The following is a 13,581-nucleotide window of genomic DNA, read 5'->3' as shown; positions in this document are numbered from 1 at the left end:
AGAGAGAGAGAGAGAGAGAGAGAGAGAGAGAGAGAGAGAGAGAGAGAAGCACATAAAACTCTCATCAATACTCAAAACGGACACTTTTAATTTTTATAGAACGGGAAAATTATTATAGTCGCATTGAAACAGTGTTATATTTTGTGAGAGTGTTATTTTGAGGTAAGAAGTACAATGAAACTTATAAATTATGATAAAGCTTATTTAAGGAGAAGCTGTAAAATTTTAAAAGTAGATTATTAAGAGTTAGTTAATTTTCTAAGAGATTAATGTTCTCGTAATTTCTATATCCATTCGAGCTTGCTTATATTATTATCGCAAATTGTAAACGCTATTTTTTTGATTCTAAAAACTTATTTCGTAAAAAGATTAACAATCTATTAAAAATTTTAAAATTTATTAAATTTTTCATTGCATTTATAAGTAATCAGAAAAATGAAAGATTTAGCTTTCTTTTTTAAACAAAATATTTTTTCTGAGAAGTATTTGTTACATAATTTTAATCTCATAAAGTGTTTCGTAATTGTATTCTTTAGGATTAAGTGAAAAAAATTTTGTTAGATAATGTAATTAGCAACTCACCCTGACCGATGTTTCTAGATCCTCATGGCACAGTGCACACTGATAAACACGAGTAATTTCTCTTTCTTTCTTTCTCTTTCGTCACTGATAATGTACCGAAATCCCAAAATCGTGCGCACGTTTCACTCGCGAACAAATCGCGACGAAAAGAAAAAAAAGAAAGAAAGAAGAGGAGAAATTAAAAAAAAAATCAAAACAAGAACTCGCGGAGGATGGAAGTTATAAACCGCTAAGAGAAACGCTAACGATCAGCACGTTCCGCGGCAACTTCCCCTACGACAGAAACGGACTTCGAGTCTCCGAAGTCGAGTCCTAGCCGTTCGCTCTCAGTGCAAAGGACCCACGGGTCTTTGCGCTTGCGCATCAGGGCCCCTCTACCGGTTGACAGGAGCGAAAGGTGGGAGAAACGACCGGCAACCCCCTTTCCACAGCCTGCTCCTTTTCATGGATTACTTGTGTATGTGTGCATTAGCATTATGTTTGCTTTATCTGTGGGTGTACCTGCTCAGGTGGCAGCACCTCACCTGATAAGTGCACCTGATGGTAGGTCGAGGAACAAGGGAAGTGTGGAGCAAGGTGTCACGCTAACGAATCTGTTTATATCTACAGCTAATTTTTTGATATTTATAATGATTTTTTTTTCCTTCACAAAAACAATATTGAAAACATTGCGAAATCTTTTTAGGACTTTTTAATTCAAATATCTAAATAGATATTTTTTGCTCTGATTTTTACAAGTTGATAGAAATGTTTGATTTTAAAAAGTTATGGATCCTATTCTGTAACTCTTAGGCCCAGTTGCACCAATGTTACTTTAATTTTAAGCGAGACTTAAAACTCTCTTTGTTCCTGTTTCTTTTCGATTTTAAAACGAGATAGAGTTTTAAGTTTTACATCAAATTTTAAAATCAAAGTAACGTTAGTACAACCGAGCCTTAACGATTGTAATGAATTCGTTACGTTGTCTTTGCGCAGTTTTTTTACTTGTATAAAACCTGCGCAATAACAATTTAACGATATCGTTACAGTCATTAAGAATTATAGAATGGAGGTCTAATTTAATAATCCTATTCTGTATAAACTCTTAATAACTGTAATGTATAATGGATCGTTGTGCATAATTTTGCACATAGTATAATGTTGCGCAACAACAATGTAATATCGTTATATTGTCCTTGCGCAGATTTTGTACATAGTAAAAAAGCTAAATAACAACAATGTAACGATATCGTTACAATCATTAAGAGTTGCAGTTATTACAGAGTTATAAGTCCCTTATTCTGTAACTCCCTGTAATAATATCGTCACATTATCATTGCGTAGGTGTTAATATAAGGTAAAGAAGCTGCGCAACAATGTAACGAGACCGACACTATCATTAGAAGTTACGGAACACGGGCCTGCTCTAAGAAAACTTATAAAAGAATTCTAAGAAGATTGTTTAAAATTTTTAAATTCCGATTTTATTAGATTTGAATTAAACATATATTATATAATAATAACAAGTGTTTTGACTAATCATTTACCTCAAATTTTATTTTATTTTCTTTTGTCATAGAATTCTTAATTTCAGCAGTATAACGTATGCAAACGAAGATTTAATTGCAAATTTAAAAACGAATTAATTTCGAACACCGTTTCTTCGATTACGAAAAGGGAGCAATTATTACGTAATTGCAATAATTGCAATCGCGTCACCCTCGACCATGCTGTTCCTTCCGGTCGAATTCTTACATTCAACCAGCCGGGACGATAAGATCCGTAGGAATTCGCGACGTAACGCCTTATGTCTCGTCATTGAGAATCGTGGGGAAAAGGGAACCGTGGGGTGTCGAGTCGAAGGAAGGGAAGCTAGTGCTTCGGCGGACACTTCGATGCACACCGGTGAGCAACGCCGTATGCGTTAATAATTCCCTCGTCTTCCTTTCGTTCCTTCACTTCGCTTTTGTGCGCGGTTGTGTTTAAAGAGGGTAAGACAAAGACCCTCAAATTCTCTCCCTCCTTTTCTTTCTCTATCTACTCTCTTTCACTGCTTCCTTCCGCTCGTATACACGAAGTGCCTTTTCCATCTTTACAAACATACTCAGTTTTACAAAGGTAAAATATAATTTTTTGTACGAACAATGTTAATATTTAAAACGTAACGTAAAAATTGGCGATTCTCTGCTTAGATTTGTTATATATTTTTCATGGATTATTTCACTTTAATTTACTTCATGTGCATTATGCGAATTTAACATATTTTATGTAAATACAATGGAGCTCCTTAAAGAAATAATTTAATTTTGATATCAATCATCGATTTTATATGCAACGATCACATAATGTGAAAAACAATCTTTAGCAAGAAGTGCCGAATAGAGTTTTGCTAGCACATTGTAGAAATAGCAGAATCATTTACCGACAGGTCGATGCACACGAGTGAACACGACTATCTACGGAATAGTTACGGAAACAGTAGCGCGTTATTTAGCTTTACGTGTTGCACATTCCCGTGCAGATGCAATAAAATTAATTAGAAAGATGCTTGAGCTCTCGCAATAAACTTAAAATGTTCGGTCAGTCAAATAAGATAAAGTTTAAACAATTTTTGCATGTATTTCTTATTGAAATCGACTTTATAAAGAAAAATTGAATCGTCTGTTTAAAAAAATTTAAATATATAATTAAAAAGATATAGTTTTCATAATAAGACGATGTATAATTCCCAGAGTTTGTTAATGTAAATAATATTTTTTGAATTTGTAATATTCTTTAAATTGTACTTTCATGTTACTTTTAAAGTAAATAAATTTAACAAATCAAATGTCACAATTTGTTTCTCGTTAAATAAAAATGCAAATGTGTTCTGTTTTATGATATAAATAGACTTAAACTTTAAAGTCAATTATTGAAAAAGATTTATCTAAGTTTAAGCATCTTAAAACGATGATCGAACATGTTAACAATGTGTCCTTTCTTAGAATCGCGAGATTATCTACTTTTAATATTTGAGTTATGAATCATCGACGCACACATTTGCACGTGCGGAGTTCACAGAACGCGCCTTTTTTCTCATATTGTTATACATCCACAGACGGGAGCGAGGAAAGAGACAGTCGCGCATACATTGTTAAAGAATTCGTGCACGTGCGTGGGCGTGTCGTATGCGTGAACAGCTTGGAATTCAAATCGAGCGCAGGAAAGAACTACGTTTGTCAAGCACGTTCGGCAACTCGACACGGTAGTTAAAAGCAATGAGAGATCTATGAAAGTGAATTTCACGAAGAAGAGAGGAAAGGATACATATCTTTTTATAGGAATGCATCAGCTTCTAGTAAGTAAGATGTAAATAGAGGGAAAGAGAGAAATATTATACGTAACATTATGCCATTAAGAAAGTCTTCTTTCATTTCTTTTTTAAAGAAATTCAAAATTTTATGTGTAAAAGTAAAACTTTGTTAAACAATATATTTTTTACATTACTTTTTCAGCAGATCTTCGTTATTTTATTCTCATTAGAGTTGTTAATTAATAATAATTAATAATAATGTATTCGCAAAACAATAATAGCATTCACAGAATTAAAGAAATTAATTGGAAATTATATTTTAGATAAAAAAAACCTTTATTATGTGTGTAGACTCGTAATGTTACAATTGCTACTATACGCGTATTTAACTTCTATTATTTTATTTTTATCTATAAAATTGTTCTACAATATTTTATATAACATAATATTAAAAAGTGTTCTACTCAAACATTACTGATACATTACTGATAATTATTCAGCGGTAAAATAATACTTTCTAAATCTTTTGGAGTGAAATCTCATTTTAAAAGACTGAAAATTGAGCTAGTTTTGAAAAAAGAATGAAAATATTTTCACTTTTGAACAAGAGTGACAGATTTTATTCTTTTGGAGTGAAAATCATTTCAAGAAATGAAGTAATCCCAAAAAGGAGTGAGATTTCATTCTTTTGGAGTAATTCTCACTCCAAAAGAGTAAAATTTCAAAAGAGATTGAAAAGAGAATTTGAAAACCACTCTTTTTTCAAGACTGATGCAATTTTCATTCCAAAAGATTGAGAGTGTATGTATAATTAAAATATATTTACAATTTTATTCAGTTTCCTTGATTCTCTCTCGTATAAACAGTTGCAATAACGATTGGCAATAATCATGCAAACTTGTTGAAAATCATTTGCATATGATTTCGACGACACCATTAACACCCACATCGTCCGTTACCTTTTCTGTTGGCGCTCGAATCTAGAATTATGCCGTTGCAAGTACAGGTTTATGCAACGGCATAATCGCATAATTCTAGATTCAAGTTCCATCAATCGAATATCGGCTAAATTTCCCGATTTCTTTGATATTATAAAATATAGCAAAGTATTCGACATTATTTAACATTATTTATCTAACATTATTTAACATTATAAAATAAAAGCGTTAAAGAGAAGTTTTTGAAAGCCAACACAGGTTGTATAAGTGTGTAATTACATATATTTGATTAAAAAAGATAAATATATTTTGATTCTAATTTGGATCCTCTTCAGTATAAATTTAATATTCATAAAAAAAGATCATAAATAAACATTGTCACGAATAACGGAGTAACAATCATCAAGAATATTAATGTAAGAAAGTAAATATGATCAAATATTGACTAATTCTCACGTCTTCACATCTAATAAGATGTGATTATTTATTATATTCCAATAAAATGAATAATATCTTGACGATTGTTACTCCATTATTCGTGACAATATATATGATTATTTTTATCTGTGAATATTAAGTTTATATATTAAAGAGCATCCAAATTAGGATCAAAATGTATATTTATTTTTTTAAAATGTATGTAATTACACACTTTTATACAATTTTATACAATTGTGTCGACTCTCAAAAGTTTCTTTTTAACATTTTAATTTACTCATTAGAGCTTTTACTTGAATTATTTATAATATAAAAGCTTATATAGCAAAATGATTACACTGTACTCTACACTATCAAATTTAACATTATGAAATGAAGAACCTTTATTAACTATTACTAATCATAAAACTAATCATAATGCGTACTATAAGGACAATTTCTTCTTTAAGAAAATAACACCGTTTCAACGATTATCATACGCCGTACTGATGAAATATACATTCCGGATGAAGGATGAAATTTAACAAGTGCATCTAGAAAATTCGAGAGTGTGTTACAGATGCTACTTACAACATGTAAACTTCGTAAATAATCGGTCTCGATTTTTGTTCGTGAGAATATTGTGTGTGTGCGCGCGCGCGCGCACGCGCGCGCGTGTGTGTGTGTGTGTGTGTGTGTGTGTGTGTGTGTGTGTGTGTTTGTAGATGTTATTATTGTAACAGTAATAGTAGCTAAAGAATCGAAGCTTAACATTCTGTTAAGCTTCGATTCTTCAGCTACTATCAAATCGAGCTTAACAGAAAGGGTACAGTGTAGCTTGAGTCCGTTAAGTAAACCGTAATAAAACGATCGGCGATAATGCACTCTGTGAATACTGCTTGAAGCATTTTATGCATCCACTATATGTTTTATTCGACTTTCTGCATTCTTTGAGATTAGTTATTTCATCCCTTAAATGTAACTTTTTATATATGCAGTCTTCAAAATCTTAAATATAAGAAGTAAAAATCTCACGATTTACGTATCATTATTCTAAAATTACATTTACATTTGATTGCAAATTACATTCGTCTATTCGAATTACTACTGTATAAATAAAGAGTATTGTAAAACTTACTTTAAAAAATAAAAAGTTAAAGTAGTACGATTAAGATAGTGAAGACAGTGGGAGAAAGAAATTCGCGTATTCTTTTTTAATGGATTAAATCGTTGATACGCGAGGAAATTTTTTATAATTCTTATGATAATGATCATAATATTTCTATGATAATATAACTCGGTTTAATATAATTTAATATCATTGTGACACATATATATGGCATCAGAGAAGTGATACATATTCTATGTATACATATGTTAAAATTTTGTATTTGATGTAGATAAAATTAATTTTAATTTTATTGTGTTAATAGACATGCTTAAGTTATTTTTTTATCGTCAGTGCCACTTTATCATAATATTATTCCTTTTATCATAATATTATTGTAAATTTAAGTGGCTTTATAAAAATATGTATATTATCATGTAGATTTCGTTATAAAGATACTATCATTTCTAAATTAAGCTAAATTTGTGGCTATTGTTAGCTTATCAATAAAATGAATGATAAAACATTAGTTTTTGCCTGACATTCTTATTGAATAAAAAACAGTTTCTTGTATTTTTGCAAATTGAATGATCTCGATGGTGGGAATTAGACAGCGACGAGTGGAGTAGAATCTTATTGCTATTTCCGGATGCTGAATGTTCGTTATCACGTAGTGAATTCCAGATAACGTTTATTTTCTATGGAACCGTAACTATGAGAATAGCGACCGCTGTACGACGCCCTGGACCAAGCACCGGCTCTATTCGAATAACTGTTACACACGATCAGCGAATTCATGCCGCCGGGCCTGTCGATCGGTACACCCTGACCTCGTCCGTTTTGATGCAAACTGCTACCGCTTAATCGGCCACTCTCCATCAGTGGTGCTCTGAGATTCTCCACCGTAGTGATTTCAATGTATGGCTTGGGTGTACGACTACAGCTGCTCAGGAACACTGCAGCTATCACGCCCTGCGAAAAAAATAATATAAGCAATTTTATTTATGGTTTAGATACAAATCACTGAACAATTATACTGTTTAAAAATTCAAATTCAAGATATTTATGCAGTTTGTAGATAATCAGATTGTTAATTCTCGAAATCCAATAATTTGCTTTTTCAAAGAGTTTATGATTATTTAAATAAGACAAAGTTTTATGCCTAGGCATTAATCTTAGTATAATTTTGAATTCTTACCCGAGAAAAAATATTTTGTATATAATTATATATAATTTTTTTTGTATATAAATGGACATATTTTATATATAATGAAAACTATAGAAATCAAAGTTTTAAACGATTTAGCTGGATCTTAAATGCTTATGATTCTTGTGTAAATTTATATACTTACTATATTTATATACATATTATATATTCCCTAGAAACACATGTCGAAATATGGCGTGAAATATTTCAAAATTGAAAAAATCATTTCAGCGTGCGTTTCTAAGGATTACATAGTATATAAATTTACAAGAATCATATAAGTATTTAAGATCTAGTTAGACTAAGACTTTGATTTCTATAGTTTGCGTTATCACATATACGGTTCTATAATATATTATACATATATTGTTTATATATAATTATATATAATTCTATATAATTTTATATATAATTATATATAAATATATAATTATATATAAAATGTACAATTATATATAAAATATGTCCATTTATATACAAAATATTTTTTCTCGGGTATGATTTTTTTTTTTCAAAGAAAGATCGCATTAGGTTATAGTGTTTTTTTTTTGGACAGCTCAGATTTAAACTAAAATCAATTTTTTTAATTGCAAAAAAATCGACATATATATATTGTACATAAAGTGAATCAGAAAACATACCACTAGCATGTGAAGTAATACGATAAACATAGAACCATTTCTAAAACCGATATTATCCAGTAGAATTCCAGCGATACTGGGACCGATGAAAGCTCCGAGAGCAAACGTACTTGTCCACAATCCGCTGATGAGGCCATAAGTTTCAAGATTATTTGGAAATCCAAATGATCTTGACATGGAACACGAATTAAAAGCATTATTAATTTTAGCACATGAAAATTAAATTTTTTTTGTGTTTTAGAGGAAAAATTGTCATAAAAGATTTGTTTCGGAAAGTTGTTTAAAATGACATATTATACAACATATTAAAAGTTCTGATCGCTAGCAGACTTTTCAGTTTCACAAAACTGATCAATAATGCGATTTTTCAAAAATATCTCAGAAAATATTTATTTCATCGAAATAAAGGCCATTATAAAAAAAGAAAACAGATAAAATTACGAACAATTTCGTTTTTTCTTGAAAGTCAAACGATTAATACTTTCCGTAATAGAATTTTTTAAAGAATGTTGTATTTTTGACAATTTGAACTTTTGTTGTAAATATCTTAGATTTAGCTACTTTTACGTACAAAATAACACGAAGATTAAAAATTATTAAATTCTCTACAAAATCATTTTTTATTCGTCTTCGTATGACCAATAGTTTCCGAGAAAGATTTATTTACGTAATTAGTCTAAAAAGAACATTTTGTTTTTAAGTTAAATATTAAATTTAAGTTAAATATTAAATAAATTACTGTGTTAATTAAATTTCCAAGATAATAATTAAAAAAAAATCATATATATTATATCATTATTTGCATATGTTTCGGCTAATCTTTTAATCTTCTTCAACAAATAATGTGCACTGTAAATTTGCTGAAAAAAAGCTAAAAGATTAGTCGAAAAACATACAAGTAATGATATACAATAATATATAATTAATTTACAGAAACAAAAACTATGCATTGTCTACAGTGCCAATTCCCAATTGCCTGTTTATATGATTTTTTTGAATTATTTTATTTTTGTTTATTTGTACATTACTAGCGTCTGGCAATATATTTTGATGATATAAACAAATATATTATAAATTTTTATTATATATATAATAATCAAGCTTATCCAGAATCTCTTTTGTGAAAATTTATTTCAGTTAAAATATCTCAGAAACTAAAATCATAATAAAAAATTTAATGATAATTTCATTACATATTCGAAGTACGTTTTTGATTGCGATTAATCCGATTAAAATCGGTACATTCAATCTTGAGAGATCTCAAGATCTCTTAACCCAAAAAAATCATTTGTGTCATTTTCCAAGTTTCAGACTCACACGTACATACACACGTAAAGTTTGTTATTCAAGGGACTTTTACAATGCCTATATATAGAATAGAATAGAATATTTATTCGCTTCAGCATAAAGCCAAGGAGAGTACTTGGTTTACAATTCTCCTTAACTCATTCATTCTTCCATACTTTTTACACTTCCTTATTTGTTCATCCTTCCTACTTCCTAATCTTATAATCAACTATCAGTTATAATAAAATACCTATATATAATAATATTAAAAAATTATGCAATGTAAATGAATATTAACGTATGCACATAGTCTATTTAAAATATATAACATACTAATATAAATATAGAGTTACGCGCGCGCGCGTGTTGAATCAAAGCTCCTTTGAGATGATAAATCTTTCAATGAACATATGTTTTATCTTATAACGAAACTCATTGTATCAGGAAACACAATGATTTTGTCAACTTAAATGTGAAAAGGATCCAAACCAAGGTTCGAAACGTATGTTCATTGAGAGATTAAATAAAGGAATTATTCCACACCAAGATCTAGTGCATGATTCACAAAAGCATTAATTTATTGATCAATAATATATTAAAATAAAATCATCATCATCCGCCGACCAATGATATTGAGAAGGCGAGAAATTCATAAATATCAGCAATAATATCAGCAAATTAATAGATTATGAGTAAGAATCACATCATAAACAATATTATTTCTACTAATTTATTTTAAATATATACATTGTTACATCTGTTTCATATTTCAGTATTTTCAATTCCGGCTGAGGCCAAATATATAAAAAATTTATAATGAATTTATGTTATCCATTATTTTTGCCAACAGTCATTTTAGCACGAAAATATAAATGATAATATAATGAAAATCTTATAAATATATTGACTTGTTTGATTATCAATTTTTTCGAATTTTTTCTACTATTTTGAATCAATCATTTAAAATTTTTTACATTGTATTTGATTTTAAAAATCTTATCTTTTCAGTATACACAACAAAATAATAAGATCAATTTCGAAAATTGCACGTTTTTTCCGATCCCTTTTGATTTATTGCAAGATATCTTTTGTGCCACGATTTTTTTCGACTTTTTTGCTTAAAAATTCTTATTTTTCAATCTTCAAACGATCAATTAAAAAAAAAATTATTATTAAAATCGATGTATTATAACTTGAGATACAAGCAAAAAAAGATGTCAGGTTAGAAATATTCGTTGTGCATGGGGATTTTTTTGGGTGTGTACTGAGAGTTAATGTTCACATTTTCATGATTAAGGTATGAGAACAGAAAGAGATATATACATCACTTAGCTTTTGCGGCACTAACCAGTCACTATCAGAATTAGCAATCTGAATAAGATATACTATACTAATTGTCAATGTTGTATCTCCGAAACTATTGGTTCTAAAATGAATATGAACAGAATGTCAAATTCAAGATAAATTATCTATTAAGAGGTCAGAAAATGTCGTTATTCTAACTTTTTTTCAAATACATTGTTTTTACAATTTATATACTATAAATTTCAGTCAAAAAATCATCATAAAAAACTTTTTCTTCAAACAACTGTATCTTGCAAAATTTATGAGAGAGAAGAAAAAAAGCATTTTATAAGAAATTTTATAAGTTTCAATTTGATATATTTTACTTTTTACGTAAATCCTTTAAAAACTGAGATATTTATAAAAGAAGTTACGGAGAACATGTTTTTTAAGAAAAAAGGCAATTTTTCTCGAAGTTGTTTTTTCAAATATAAATTTTGGAAAGTGATGCCCAACTAGAAATCGTATATAAATACATGTGAACTTTGAAAAATATTATTTTTTCCAATTCGATTATATACCTGTATTGATAAATAAACTCATATTTTAATGTAAATTGAGGATCCCATAATATTTTTGAAACACCATATCTTGGGAACTATTGATCGTACGAGGCTAAAGAAAAAACATTTTTAAGCTAATTCTATAAGCTTTTAAACTATTTTTCACATACGAAGCACGTTATTCATTAAAATATATTACAATTAGAGAAAATTTATTTATATCTTGACAACTTCGTCGAGGTTCAATAAAAAATGATTTTGTAGGGAATTTAAAAACCGTTTGATTTAATAATAAGTACTTTTTACGTAGGAGTAGCCGAATCTGAGATAATTAAACGATTAAAACGTTAAAAAAATAAGTTTTGCTAAAAAATAAAAGGAAACATTCTTAAAATTGTATCTCGGAAAATATATTGATCCTACAAGGATGAACAAAAAACGATTTTGTAAAAAATTTAGTAACCTTCAATTTTTATAAAAAGTATTTTGTACATAAAAATAACCAGATCTGAGATATTAACAAAGAATGTGTGAAAAATCATTTCATTCTCGAAATGACCAAAAATATAATTCTTTAAAAAATTTGGTCACGAAAAATATTAATCATACGATCTTAAAAAATAATTGTTTATAAATTGTTTATAATTTTATCAGCTTTCTTTTTGATAATGATCTTTCGATTAAATAATTACGTTCTGAGATATTTTTAAAAAACCGCATTTTTGATCAGTTTTTTTAGGAAAGTTTTTCAAGTCCGCTGGTAGATTTTATGACAATTGCCTACAAAAATCTAATTTTCCTGGGCTATTTGTAGTTCATTAGAAGATCATTAATTTATAACTTAAACTGCAATTGACTTGCGAATTATGTGAATAATAATAATAATTGAAATTCATAAATAGAAAATTATTTTTTTGTACGCGACTTACATAGATGTCCGTAAGGCATCTGTGAAGCTTGCAACCAGTTGAGCAGCCATGCCTAAGCCGTGGATCACAAGGCCGCTGATAGGCATCCAGATTATAGTGGGTGACGGAATAAATGGCGCTGGACCGACCAGCGAGAAACCGATCATTACGAGAAAGCAGCCGGCAACAGTTGCTACCTGAAGAGCGTTATATCTTTTTTGCGTTAATATATATTTACAATGATTACGATGATTTATGATGACAAATATAATACCTTGGGACGGAAGTTAACTCGAGATTACGTTTGGAATTATTTGTGATATAATTTATGGAGATAATAATTCAAGGTTGGAATTCTATGTAGAATCGTAATGATCTTTTTTCTATATTTACAATACGAGATTACCTTTGGGTGCCAATAATTGTCGCAAAGCCAGCCCCATGCAGGCGCAGTTAGCGCGTAGGTACCGCCATTAATCACAAACATCAATCCTAACACGACTGGGCTTAAGTTGAATTGCCTCAGATGCGGTTCAAGTGTAGCTTGTAAAAATCCGATGCTCATGCTCGTTGCGATTATTGACATGGAGGCGATCATCACGCCGGGAATTTTTAAGACTTTCATTACTCCTACGAATTGTAACGAATAATGTATTGTAAAATCAATAGAGTTACGATCATATGATTTAAATATTCATAAATTTGAAGAAACAGTACCTCCAGTGCTGTGTGCATCATTATCGTTGTTATTATGTACGGGTAAAATGAAAGCAGTACTAACTGCTGCCACAAACAATGCTGAGCCAAGCACCGCGAATGGTGTAGTATATCCACCTATCTAATATAATATAATCCAATATAATATAATTCTAATAATTCTAATACCTATTCACGTTATTGGCATTTAGATAAAAATATCGCATGTGCTGCAATTAACGTGTTATTTTGCGAATATGTACAAAATGTAGATATCTGCGTTTAAAATATAAGCAAGAAAAGAGCAAATCATTAAGAATATGTTACCTGATAGAGTGCTCCTCCTACAGTAGGACCTACGATAAGACCCAAGCCGAAGAAAGTTTCCAAACTGGCAAACGTTGTAGCAACATTGTTGGGGAATTCTTTGGCGATAATGGCAAAACTAGCTGTTAGAAATGCAGCATTTCCCATTGCTTCCACAATTCTAATCACGAAAGACAGGATTATGAAAGGATAATGACCGTTGACTCTGTCCAATAAACCGAAAAATATGGCGCAGGTTCCTGTAGTTAGGATACCGCCATTGAACAGTAATTTCGGACCGATTCGATTGAGCTGCGAAAGACAGTAAATTAAATTACAAGTAAAAAAAAAGTTATAGATAAATAATAATCTT

At 29.7% G+C, this 13,581-nt stretch overlaps 1 protein-coding gene across 1 annotated transcript in view; it reads right to left on the bottom strand.

Annotated features, from left to right (window-relative positions):
* Window positions 1-6,982: 6,982 nt before the first annotated feature.
* LOC105617773 (MFS-type transporter SLC18B1-like) overlaps window positions 6,983-13,581 on the bottom strand; it is a 12,024-nt gene continuing 5,425 nt past the window's right edge. The window contains exons 3-8 of the mRNA XM_012199327.1: window positions 13,230-13,520; window positions 12,924-13,044; window positions 12,613-12,836; window positions 12,228-12,403; window positions 8,165-8,333; window positions 6,983-7,288 (exon numbers count right to left, since the gene is read on the bottom strand). Of these exons, the coding sequence (XP_012054717.1) occupies window positions 6,983-7,288; window positions 8,165-8,333; window positions 12,228-12,403; window positions 12,613-12,836; window positions 12,924-13,044; window positions 13,230-13,520 (1,287 nt within the window). The remainder of the gene's footprint in view (window positions 7,289-8,164; window positions 8,334-12,227; window positions 12,404-12,612; window positions 12,837-12,923; window positions 13,045-13,229; window positions 13,521-13,581) is intronic.

This window comes from Atta cephalotes, assembly GCF_000143395.1.
Source record: "Atta cephalotes unplaced genomic scaffold scaffold00014, whole genome shotgun sequence".
Taxonomy (NCBI): Eukaryota; Metazoa; Arthropoda; class Insecta; order Hymenoptera; family Formicidae; genus Atta; species Atta cephalotes.
Note: the sequence above shows the minus strand (reverse complement) of the source record. Positions and strands in the feature narration are given on the sequence as shown.